General features: G+C 29.0%; 1 protein-coding gene across 1 annotated transcript; it reads left to right on the plus strand.

Moving 5' to 3' along the window:
* The first annotated feature begins 29 nt into the window (after positions 1-29).
* Positions 30-12,618, plus strand: LOC142319599 (large ribosomal subunit protein bL19m-like). The gene is made up of 6 exons (XM_075357065.1): positions 30-241; positions 2,411-2,686; positions 4,413-4,547; positions 8,902-9,089; positions 10,247-10,398; positions 12,329-12,618. The coding sequence occupies exons 1-6, from the start codon at positions 175-177 to the stop codon at positions 12,456-12,458; spliced, it is 948 nt and encodes a 315-aa protein (XP_075213180.1). The 5' UTR covers positions 30-174; the 3' UTR covers positions 12,459-12,618.
* Positions 12,619-13,460: the final 842 nt, after the last annotated feature.

The following is a 13,460-nucleotide window of genomic DNA, read 5'->3' on the forward strand; positions in this document are numbered from 1 at the left end:
CATGGTCCTTATCGTACGAAGTAGCTTCTTTCAGATGTTGAGGTTAAAGAGGTATTTTTATGATTGTAAGGTTATGTGGTGCTGAAAATTTTTATCGATTGAGCAGTACTTCAAAATATGTGATTATTTGTGTTATTTATTATTAAACCAGTTAACGTGTATCTTAAATATTTTATGATGTCGTTGGTTTCTTCATTTAGAAGAGAATTGTGGCAGAACGTGTTCTGTTATAAGAAAACAGGTGACAAACTGAATTAGTCATAATAATACTATAATTACCAAATCATATGCTTGGTATAATTTTTTTTAATGTAATATATGTTTAACGGAATTTTTTAGATACTTGACTTAGTAAAATTGGAAATGTACTTTCTTTTAAAGTTAACAATATGTATATAACATTCAAGCATTTTTAAAGGTGGCCCAGTTGGTTATTTTACTTGTCGCAGAGAATTTGCGATCTAGTTTGCTTTCTAAAATCGTTTTTAGAAAAGAACATGTGGGAAAGGAACCTCATGCTTGGCAACTGATAAGGTCTATTATATCTACATCATATTGAAAATTGATGTTGGTACTTATTTTTGAATGCCTGTTGCAAAACCATTACTGACATTGTTAATTTATGTTGGTAATATTAAGACTATGCTCTGCTTGAAATTGTAAAATAAAACATGTGTTCATTGTAAATTCCTCATATCCATCACCAGAGAATAAAGAAAAACCATTTTACTGTTACAAGAAAAGTAAAAACATTTTATATGATTTGTGGCTCTGCCATAGCATTTCATACATGTGCTTTTTCTTGGTCAACTTTCTAAATCGCTCTATGATTATTTGTATAATAGTTTAAAGAATATCTGATGATTTCGGGTATATTTCAAGACTAACCATACAGGTTTCAAAGTTCCTTCACTTAAATAGACTTCCACACCATAGAAAAATACAGTTTACAGTATTTTTCAACATTGTTGAATGAAAAGGTAAACTCAGTAATCCTCTTGAGGCAAAGGGGTATATGAATTCAGTTTTGTTGCTTCAAGACTATGCTTGTTTTAATGCTGTTGCTTTTAACATTGGTAATGCACTGAAAATTGAAGAAATTTTTGGGATGCAAATAAATCAGAAACAATAACAAGGTCATTGAAGTAGCAAAAAGACTACTTTGAATTAGTAATTAAGAAACTTCCATTGCAGTGGAATAAGTACAATGCTTCCAAGGAAGAGTGCATTAAAAATTAATAAATAATAAATTTCTTTTGATATTATGAATTAAATGAATTTTATAAATATTATGAATTATTTTATGAAACACATTCTTGCGTGTATTTAACTTATCCTTGTGTAAGAAGAAGATTGTTTATTTTTACTTAATTCTTTGTCAGTACTTCATTTTCCTAAAGGCGGACATACTATTGTTTTTCAAATATTTGTAAATTAAATTTTTTTAATCATGTTAAATCTACATGAATCTTTGTATTGTAAAAAAATATAATCCAGAAACTCTTAAGAGAAGCAGTAAAATAAATTAAATTGCAATTAAATTATTGTGAATAATACATACCTTCCTTATGTAGTTTGGTGGTGTCACCACCATTGAGCTGGTCTCACAGACACTACACATATTACATATTCGGTACTTATGCATTAACCAGTATGTTTTGTTTTTTACATACAGCTTGACTATAAGCAATAATTTCTTAATTGTTATTTAAATATTCAAAACATTACTGTTAATTAGTCGAGGTTAGCGAGCGTAGGTTATGTTTGTTTAAATTATGTTGATTCTGTGTACTGACGAATTGTGTATATTTCAGCATAACTTAACCAAACATAAACTATGCTTGCTAACCCCATCAAATTAATGTTAAATATACAAATTATGGTACTTTAAATAATAAATTCAGAAATTATTGCTTATAGTCGAGTTGTGTGTAAAAAAAATATGCATGCTGGTTAATGCATAAGTGCCACAGATTCTTTTACAAACTGATGGTTTGCCTCCTCCCATGTGAAAACATTTTACTCTTTTGGAAATTTATTAATATGAAAATAAAATCTACTTGTTTATAAAATTTCACAATTCATTTCTTTCAAGAAAAAGTTAAGATTCTATTTAAAAATAATGATGGGAAGATACAGAAATAATAACATGTTAATAAAATATACAGTAATGTAATTTTGAACCTTATGTTAATTTATCATTCAAAAGAGTATTCAATTTTTGTCTTTGCTGTTGGCTAGTAAATTTTCTTTGAAATGATTGAATGAAGGTTGAGAACAAAAGGACAATCTTCACTTCTAACCATACTTCTATGTGTTTAAAAAGGTTATGTGATTACTGATATTATTCAGTGAATAATATAATAATAATTTATTTAGGTGTAATGTAATTTTGTATGTTTTGATATAGTAACAAAATGGAGCCATGCATTATTATCTACAACACAAGACGGTAGTGAAATTTCAAGTGAAGCTACTAACTATGAACAGAAAACAGAATCTACTGTTGCAACTACTCCTACTGTCTTTAGAGAAGGCAATAAACCATCTTCTAGAGCAAGATTCATGTATCCTGAGTTTTTACCAGATCCAAAATTTGAATGGCGTAATCCAATCAGAGAGAAACTAGAGCGCATGGATATGATGAAAAGGAGGTCCCAAATTGATATTCCTGAATTTTATGTTGGTGAGTAGGATTATCATGTTTGTTATTTGTTATTAGCCCCCACTGTATTAAGTTTCCAATTTTATATTAATAATATGTTTGATAAAGTTTTATATATATATAACAGAATCTCCTTTCCAAAATTCATAGATGTATATTTATACCTGAAACTTTTCATTGAACATTAACCTAATTGACTTGAGTTCAGTGTAATACTGTTAAAACATGTTTAAAAAGATAACTTATAGCATGTTTTGAAATAAAATGTTTCAAAACATTAGGAGCACTAATTTACATAAGATTAGCACTCCTAGAGAATAAACAATGCATTAAAAATTAAATACACTCAATAAAATTATTTTTTTTAAATGTTTAGTGCAAGATATTCAATTTTTTTTTGCTCCTATTTGGTTTTTAATATACATGAATTTAAAAAAAATTTATTGACTAGTTACATCAATTTTTTTAGAAGTTCATTTTTGCAGTTTTTTTTTGTTTATTGGCAGTTTAATAAACTAAATTTACACCAAACCTAAAAAGCATGCTTTTTGACTCCAGTTTCTAGTTTTGGATATTCAATCATTTTTTTGGAAACCAATAGAGATACAGTTCTTGGGCCCTATCTTTTAAATTTTTTATGTGGGATTCCATATGAAACCACTAATTTTGCTCAAGTATTTGTGTCCACAGGGGTTTAGGATAGCATTATTTGGTCTCTCGAGCAGCAATTTGGATGAAATCTTTTGCTACCTGTAATTCGAAAACAAATTATTGCTTGTCCTATGCTTTTGTGTATTTTTCTCATTATTTTGATAAAAGGAATTTGTAACATCCAGAATATTATACAATTTTCTGAACCATGCAGTAGTAGCATGTAAATTAATCCGAACTCAGGAATTTTTTTGTTTATTTCTGTGTGTGGCTATACTGCTTGACCATACCCTTATTTAGGTTGTGAGGTTGTTGTTCTTTGGTTATTTAACAATTTTCATGTGATAGTGTGTTGTGAAAGTTTTTTATTTTATATTAAAAAATCATATTTTCATATTAAATCATAATTTTGTTTGATTATTGTTTCTCTTTATGAGCACATAATATGACCCGACAAATAGTTTCTGACTGTGATGTTGGGCTAGGGACAGTGAATGCTATTTTAAAACAATTTAAAGAAACTAGTTCCTTGTAACCTCAAAGGAAAGGCAAATGTGACCGTAAAAGTAAAATACTCTATAATGTGCAAAAAAGGGCTCTTGTAGGCTTTGGCCCACAAGAGCTAACTGGATCAAAGATGACTGGAAAAATGTTTAGTTTTTTGATCAGTCACATTTTTATGTTCAGATGCAAAGGGTTCCATACATTAGTAAAGCATCAGATGAAAAAACATCACCTGCTCATATCCAGTGATCAATTAAACATCCCCAAAAAAAAAATGTTTTGGAGGTTGTCTCACATTTGAAGGCGCTTGTTCATTACTTTCAGTAGATGGTATGTTGAAAAGTGATGCATATATCAAGATTCTGAAGGAAGTGGTTGTGACAACTTCACAACAAATTCAAATCACAACTTCACAAATCATGTACGTGAAGTGATTTAGAATAAAGGAGGGCATATTAATTACTTAATTACTAGATATTCATCAATTTTACAGATATGGTTTGTTTTCTAAATAAAGTTACTCTTTATTAAAATGTACTTTTTTTATGTTATTTAATCTGTGTTAGGATTAATTTGCACATTACTGTTACAGGTAGTATTTTGGCAGTCACATCTTCTACTCCACATGCTCCAAATAAGATTTCTAAATTTGTTGGCATCTGTATACAAAGAAGTGGTTGTGGTCTCAGAGCTCAATTTGTATTAAGAAATGTCATCGATCAGCTCGGTATGTTTATTAATTAATTAATTATTTTTTAAAACCAAATTTATAAATACCCTTTTCTTTTCTTTATAACAATTTTCAGATTTGCAATCTATTCATAATTAATTGAAAGCTACTACTATACACATATGTCTTCTTATTATATTAAATCTACAGAAGGATAGGGCATACAAGAAAGGATTAAAAATTATTAATTGACACAGATAAAACTTTAACAGTTGACTTAACTCAATCTTTTTATTGTTCATGAAATGAATTCATTAAATTTTAGGACTGTAAATTGTACTATGAATATTTGTATATTATGGGAGTATAATTATTATAAAAAAAGTTATACCGAGTGTAAGTGCACAGCTACATTGGCTTATCCACTATACCTTTTATGCGTAGTAATGATTGCTAATAGGTACTTGTTATAACAATTTATTAATTCCTGTCTATCTGGGCAGTTAGAAAGATATAAAGTGGTTATCGTCAACTGTAATAATTCATGAATAACAAGAAAACTTAGTTTATACCTCTTCTTTCTGATATCCGTGTGTAACTTCTTTATAGCATGGCAGAAGACCAGTCATCTCATAATTTTTTTTATATAAATCTTTAATTTTGTTTTCAGCTATGTTCATTAGTCAGCTGGGTGCATTGAAACTGATTCAGCATTATTCAAATTCAGTGGTTGATTGTAAACAGTTCATAAAACATGCCTTGCCAGTGGAACAACTTGCCTTGCAAGTGTATCATTACTTTATAGACTTCAGTTTCCAGGACATTATTCCCTGATTAGAGAAAAGCATACTGATTGCTCTTTACTGAGCTAAAAACCATTCAATGGAATACATGTTATATGAAGTGATGAGGATCAGTTTTTTAAAATCAAATTTTGAATTAAAGAAACAAACTAAGAGAGAATGAGTGCATGCATGTGTTAGGAGGAGGTTATATAGAGTGAAATAAAATGAGAGAGAGAGGAAGGGATGAGTTATATAATTTAGTATGTTTAAATATAAACTTGTATTTAGTGACAGATAGGCCATGAACTGTTGTTAATTTATCCAATTGTGGTTTAATTTTGTTCATATTGTGGTTATTATTTATTAAAAACTGTTTTTCTTTTTAATTTTTATGAATAAAAATTCATAAAACCTGAAAAACAGTTAACATGAAATAGTTTAAATTATTCCACGTTAGGAAAAAAAGTTCAAAGGCCTTTTTTAACAATTTAGTATATAAAAATTCAGATATGAATTTTTAAACTGTCAGATAAGTTTGCAAAGAGGAAAAAAGTATGGATGGATATATAAGAAAAAAAGTGTTTGTGTGTGGACATCCCAACCCCTGTAGGAGAAGACACCCCACCTTGTGACGATTCCGGTCACCACATCCCCCCCCCCCCGTGTTCTTAGTCCTGATGGGCTTTAATGGATGTTGTCTTTTGACCCTTGTAACTTTTTACATCTCACAGTAATAAGCCAGCAGGCCTCGGGATGCCACCGATGTAAATGCCTCCGTAGACATTTACATCAGTGAATTAGGACTCAGCTTTCGCCTTCACTGTAGGCTTGTTTTGAAGATCTTGATTGTCCTACTTTGTTGCCCTCTGAAGTAGCTAACTGAATTCACAGAAGCACAGATCCCACCTAGTTCTACTTTGGATTAAGTTATTAGTGAGTAAATGTCTCATAAATGTTGAGACGAATTAAATATATATTAAATATAGTAAATAAACATATCACAAGAAATGTTGTTCGCACCAACGGAATTTATTCCTCGTTCCCTTAGTGAACTCAACTTTGTGAATGGACAATATAGAGAATAGAAAAGATCATGTCGTGTAATATAATTGATCCAGAAAGGTGTCTCTACATTTGTAAATTTTTAAACAGCATCAGCGGAGTACATATATCAAAAGCATTTTCTAATGGCAAAGTTATAGATTCAACTTTCTTTTAAAATTTAGTTACAGGAAATTATAGATATCAAAAAATTTAGATGATGTGGGAGTTAAATTCTGGAAAGGAAACATTAGAAGATAAAACATAAGATGCACTATAATTATAGTGAAAACCCATAAAATTGATCTTGAAAATAATATATTAAGATGATATGTTTCTTCTTATTTTCCAAAATAAGTTTTCGATCTGGTGTGGTTCAGTCACTCTTTTTCAGTCATTTCATCACTACTTTCCAGACACTTCCTCCTTTGTTTACTTCCTGATATTTTACCCTTTATTCCAGTCTGAACATTGATTTTGTTTCAGATTTTTTCATTCTGTATTTTTCCATTCTTTGCAAAAGGCTAAACCAATTAGCTGTTTCTATCTTTTCATTGATAATTTCCATAATAATCTTTTCTCATATAATAACAAAAATAAAAAAACATATATGAAGGATGGCTGAAATGTAGTGTACAGTCGCTCATAAATAAAATGTAACAGTTAACTTAAACAAATAGGCATAAAGTACATTTTGTTGCTGCAAAAAATTACATTTATTTTTCCAAGTCACCATTTAATAGCCCTACCATTTTTGTTCTAGCTAAACATTTCCCCAACAGTAAACTAGTTTTTTACATTCTGTTAATAAAGAATGCTGGTGGTGTTTATTGATCCATGACCTCACTCTATCTTTGGAAATATCCATGGTGAAATGAATACACGTAATATCCTCTTTAATTGCAGAGCACCAAATCTGGTAAATATGGAGGATATGAATAGGTTTAAATTTCAATTTCACATGAGCCTTGGCAGATGCATGTGATGTATTGATGTGTGTGGTCGAGCATTATCATTACCCCAGAACACTGTCAAAAGCATTTATTTTACAGTGGGTTGTGTTTTGAATTTTTTTTGATTGTGGTGAATCGTAGTGCCAATATTCTATGCTCTGACATTTTTCTTCTTCTCGGTCAAACTGATGCACCCAAGTTTCATCACCCATCACAATATTGAAAAGGACGTCACCTTTTCCATCACCACAACGTTTCAGAAGCTGTTCATAACATTCTTTTTGTTGTATGTCCCTTTCTGTAAGTTTGCATTGCATCCATCCATCACAAACAGATCTTATGGTAGTCCAGTCATTCAATAATATGTCCCCATTTTGTTTTTGATATGCCTGTCTGGGTGGCAATGTTGTGTGATGTGACAATCATTTTGAATCAATTCTCGAACTCTGTTTGGTGCTTCTCATCAGTCACAGAAACTAGTTGACTACTACTTAGTTCAACTTCATTATTCACTTTAACAGCTCCTGATGCATGAAATTTTATACCCCACCTATTACACTACTTTGAACAATTTAATCACTGTAAAAAGCTTTTAGACAATAAATGTCATTAGTGTTCACTTTTTCCACTTTTAAAAATTCAGTTACTTCACATTGTTTTAGACATTGACGTTGGACATACTCAACCCCAAAACATTGGCAACTTGACATAAATGAGAGGTGTGGGTCAGTGAATTTTGGAATGTTACTACTAAGGGAATGAATCTACAAGATAGCCTTTTGCTTTGTGCAACATTTTTCTCTCCTGTTATGTCCCAGTATACATTACATTTCAGTCAACCCTCATATCTTACAACTCTGACACAGTCACCTGTTATTTTTCTATATCATAAGTATCTAATTTAATTAGCTTGAATTTTACTATCCATAGTTTGAGTAATCATCTATCTTTCAGATTTAATATCTAATAACTGTTATAGAATACAATTTAAACATTACCTTGCATTTTACTTTGTTGTTATTTCTCATTCTGTGATAAATCTTCTACAGGTTGCTTTTCTCTGCAAATAAGTTTCCCACCCTCTGATGTTTCACACTTCACACACTTGGAATTACTCATTGTCTCCAATGATTTTGCATGAATTTTTATTTCTCTTCATGCTTATTTTCCTTTTTACCTATTGTCGTGAATTAATTTTTTCTCTACAAATTCTCATTTTACATTGTTCTATAATTTTATTCTTCTCATTAAACTGAGCTTTCACCTCTTTTTCACTATTTCTTGTTATCATAATTTAATCTTCTGAACAACATGGAATAAAGACAAAAACTAATGAAATAACACTTTTTTAGTTAATCTTTTCTTCTCATATTTCTTCAACTCTCTAACTGTGCTCCTCATTCATTATACACCCTTTATCATCTGTACCAGCTCTTCTGAAACACCTTTCCTCATTACAGTCTTTTAAATTTTTTCTTATACCACACGCAAAAGATTTAGTGTACTCAAAAAAGTCATTACATTGTTATTACAGTATTTGTACTGTTCTAAAGCTAGAGATAGTTCACAGATCTCTGACATAATTGTTTAATGTGTTTGTAGTTTTTTATTTTATGTATTTTGTTATTACAGGTACTGAAATAGTTTATAGAATATATGATCCAACTATACAAAAAATTGATGTGCTTAGGTTAGAGAAGAGACTTGATAATGAATTATTTTACCTTAGAGATGCTTTACCAGAATATAGTACTTTCCCTTTGGACATGGAGGTTGAATTTCTTCCTGAAGGTTCAGATGTACCGGTCAACGATGTCAAGGTACCTCTTAGTAAATACAAATTAATAATTTGCTATTGCAAATCAGTACTACTGTTAAAAGCCTAGACAGCATAGGAGAAAGTTTATTTCTTTTAACTAATTGTGTATTATATAAGTTAATTTTATACTTCTGTAACTCCCGGACAAAAGCTTTGTTTTATGTACTTATGCAATACCCTGTAAAATTTTATTAAACATTACTGAGAAAATTTTTCCCTTTCTTACATTCCATTCATTTTAAAAAGAAAAGTGTTTATTTGTTTACTATTATTTTGTTTTTGAGATTAGAAAATTAAAAAAAAATTTAACCATTTAATTTAATATACAGTTATATAAACTAAAAATCTACTAATGTGCAAAAAATCATTACAAAATTTTACAAGTTGTTTTTTTGTGTAAAATTTGAAAAATAAGTGAATTATTAGTGATTTTTTGTTTCAGTTACCTTGTAGTAATGAAATTAAGTCATAGCTGAAACTGGGAATGATTTATAAGTAATGAACCTATGATATTAAATAATAACATACCAAAGGTAATGAAATGTGATTGAAGGGCTAGTAATGAAATGTTAAATATTACAGTACAAGAACACAATAAACAAGAGTTTTTGTATTTAGGTTGTAAAATGAGAGCTTTTATACAGAAAAGAAACTTACTGGTATTAATCATAGATTTAGAAATTAGAAAGAAATTCTCTGAAATATTTTTATAGAGTGTAAGACTTTATGGAAGTGAAAAGTGGACAGGAAGGAAAGTCTGAGATAATTTGAGATATGATGTAGAAAAATGATGAAAATTTATTGGTTTAATAATAATATAAGATAAAAGGAAGTTTTAAGATAAATTGATAAGCAAGAATTTTTTTCATATAAAAAGGTCAAGGCAAATTGATATTATTTAAGCAACACAATGGAAAATGCTTATGATTTTAAGAAATAAGATTGCAGAAATCTGTGGGTAAAATATCAGTTGACTATGTTTCTTGAAAATACCCCAAAAAATACATTGAAAGTTAATATTACAGGTTTTAAATTTAAAATTGATTTGTATGCGTTATAAAGTCTCTGTCTTTCTTTACCTTTTAGTCTCAATTAATGTGATTGCAATTTTGGGTAGAATTTTTAAATTATATTTAATAATTTAAAATTATTTTATAGGTTAAATTGAAATCAAAACCATGGACTCAAAGGTGGGATTTAAGGAGTTTTAACGGTATTGCAGATATACCAGTTTTGACTCCAAAACAATTGATAAGACGTAGTAAAAACTTGAAACCTTGGGAAAAGTATGATCTGATGAAGCAGTACAGGTCAGTGTTATTAGAATTTCCTCATTAGCTATGAACCCTAATACTGATGAGAGTCTGTAAGCAATTTCATATGTTTTTCAGTGTGTATTATATTGTACATTATACTTTGTAATTATTTTATTTACATAAACTTAGTGATAGATTTTTGCTTTTTTGAAAATGAAGCATATGCATTAACAAGTGTTCACTGAGAATAATTACTTATTGCAGAATTAAGGTTCCTGAGGTCCTTAATAACAGCTATAGCTTGTTTAAAAAGAAAGGTATCCATGAAGAACTTAACATTAATGACTGAATGATAAAGTAAAAGTGTATAAGTGACAGTGGCTCAGGCATATTAAAGTAAATATTTACAAAGAACTTCTAGCAAGTTATTAAACTGTAAACCTGTAGCAGGAATTATGGATCATATAGAGCATGATGCCATCTACTAATGAAAGAAAAGAAGAGAACATCAATTTGAAAGCATTCAATAACTGATAATTATATATTAACTGACAGTTAATATATAATCTGGTCAGTTAATTATATATTAACTGACCTTTGAGCACCAGCTACAAGAACCTTTTGCTGTTGGTATTTCCACAAAATTCAGATCTGTATCTTATTGTATAATCATATACAAATCTGAATTGAACAGCCTTTGATGACTGTTATTCCTTATTACCTTTTTTATGGTGAATAAAAAACAGTTTATAATAGATATAGTTCTAAAAACGCTTTGTTTTTAAGTTGCGAAGTATTGGAAAATTTTTATCCTGATTTCTGCTCTACCAGTGAAAAGAAGCTGTACTAAAATTCTTGGGAAGAGTATCTGGTTTTGTATTTATTTTTTGACTTTAATAAATGTTTTAATGTGTCCCAGAACCTAGAAACCACATCATCTAACAGAGAAAATTGTTAAAAAGTCCTAAAAATTTCCCAAAAATATTTTTTAAGGTTTAGCTTAAATTTATTTTTTAAATTACCAATAAACAGATACTTTTAACTTTGTTAAAGAAAAAAACTTTAGAGTTTAATTCTGAGACATTTGGTGTAAGTAAAATCAACTGAAAACAAAAGTTTAAAAAATATTACTTTAAAAAAAAAATGGAAGAAAAATGTTAACTTTAAACTGAACCAAAAATCTTTCTGATATTGCAAATAAATTCTAGAAATAAAATTTATTTCTAGAGATTTAGAAAAAAAAAGTTAGTCTTTAAAATAAACAAAAATTTGCAAAAATGTTTCATGTTTAAAGTTTTAAAATTTACTTCATAAGTTGCAAATGCTAGAGCAGTTGATTAACAGTTCATTTTTGTGTACTACATTAAATAATCCTGTATTTGTATTTGAATAATTAAGTTGTAATTTTCATTACATTGCTTTAGGCAGCTTTAAAGTAGCTCATTAATTAAATTCTGGTGTGAAGGAATGGAATAAAGAAAAATTAGTAATATCAATTATCTTAAGTACTTTACCAGATAGTGTGATTAAGTAGATGTGGATACATTTGTTGGATATCAGATAAAAAAGAATTCAGTTTTCTTATTTAACTTAAAACACAATTATAAGTAAGCATGGGTAATTCTTTGTTATAAACAATATGGATTTGTAAATGGTATAATTACATCACAAATTTCATTTTCTGTCTTATATATAATTTGTTGCCATATATTTATAATATAGTATACTTAGAAATAACTGTGTCATTTCATCCTGTCCTTAGATACAGGTAAAAAATAATAGATTTAAGAAAGAGAAAATAGTCCCATAGTTCATGTCGTAAAGATTTAAAGTAATTATACTCTACTTATAACATTGTTACTAGACTTATAAGAACCAGTTGGTGGTGAGCAGTGATTTCCTGATCTGCACAAATCTCACATTAAATAAATATTTTATTTTTCACTCAGTTCTGTAATGATGGTTATTCTTATTTTTATTGTAGGTTGACAATACCTGAAGAAGAACAGAATGAAATATTTGCAGAAGTTTATTCAGAACTACACCAGTTGGAATTGTTACGAAAGAAAATTAAGCGTAAAAGGATGTTTGTTAAACCTGTTAAAACATCATAACACTTTTAGTTTCTCCTTTTTTCTGATCAGTTTTTTTTTACCAGTTTATTGTTTTGAGTAATATTAGATTGATTTTTATCAGTACTTTTAATTGTAATTATTATTACTGTTCTGTATGTTGATAATAAAATCTTCACAGTTAGCCCGTAGTTCATATATATTTTTTTGTAATCTTAATAATTATTTACAAATTCCTTTATCACCAGTGAGATTTAGTGTTTATATTTTAAGAGGGAGGAACCTTGCTTTTACCTGATAGGTGGTTTAGCCATAAGGTTTATATATATATATAGGTTTGCATGTATAGCTGTACCAGCTATACATGTCCTAACATCCTCATTATCAGATGAATTGAAAATACACCCAAAGAATTGAAAGGAAGAAAAATCAAGGAAAGAGAAAAATGTGAGCGGCTAGAAAAGATGCTGTCTTTAAATCATAGTACAAAAGCAACTCCATCTAGAGAAAAGAAAGAAAGCACCAGCCTAAGTTGCAATCCTGACTAATCCCTTAAAAATTTGGACTATTTTAATCAGATAGGATCAATATATAATTGATAAACAATTTTTCATTGAGCAACTTAAATAAATACCACAAAAAAAATTGGTTTTCTTCCACAAGTTAAAATATAATTTAAAATAGACTCTAAAGGAACAACCTCACTCTTCCCCATAATTGTTTAGCATATTGAGTTATCCAACTAAATTATAAATCATTCAGTCAGACCCACATTAGAGGTGAACTGGTCAGCTAAATAGTTAGCATTGTCTTTGATAAGATATTGAGACAACTGCTCTATGACGCAGCAGAACAAATTTATTTACATGAAATAAAGCAGATTCTCAGTAACCCTGTTTAACATCTGTTTAAAACATACCAAGAATTTGGTAAGAAATAATTTAAGATTTGGAAACTATAAATAATGTATAAAGACTTGATAAGATTAGGAACAAATTACATTTCTCATTATTTGTATTTTTAAAACTTTGTTAGAGTGAAATT

The sequence above is a fragment of the Lycorma delicatula genome, chromosome 2 (assembly GCF_047948215.1).
Source record: "Lycorma delicatula isolate Av1 chromosome 2, ASM4794821v1, whole genome shotgun sequence".
Taxonomy (NCBI): domain Eukaryota; kingdom Metazoa; phylum Arthropoda; class Insecta; order Hemiptera; family Fulgoridae; genus Lycorma; species Lycorma delicatula.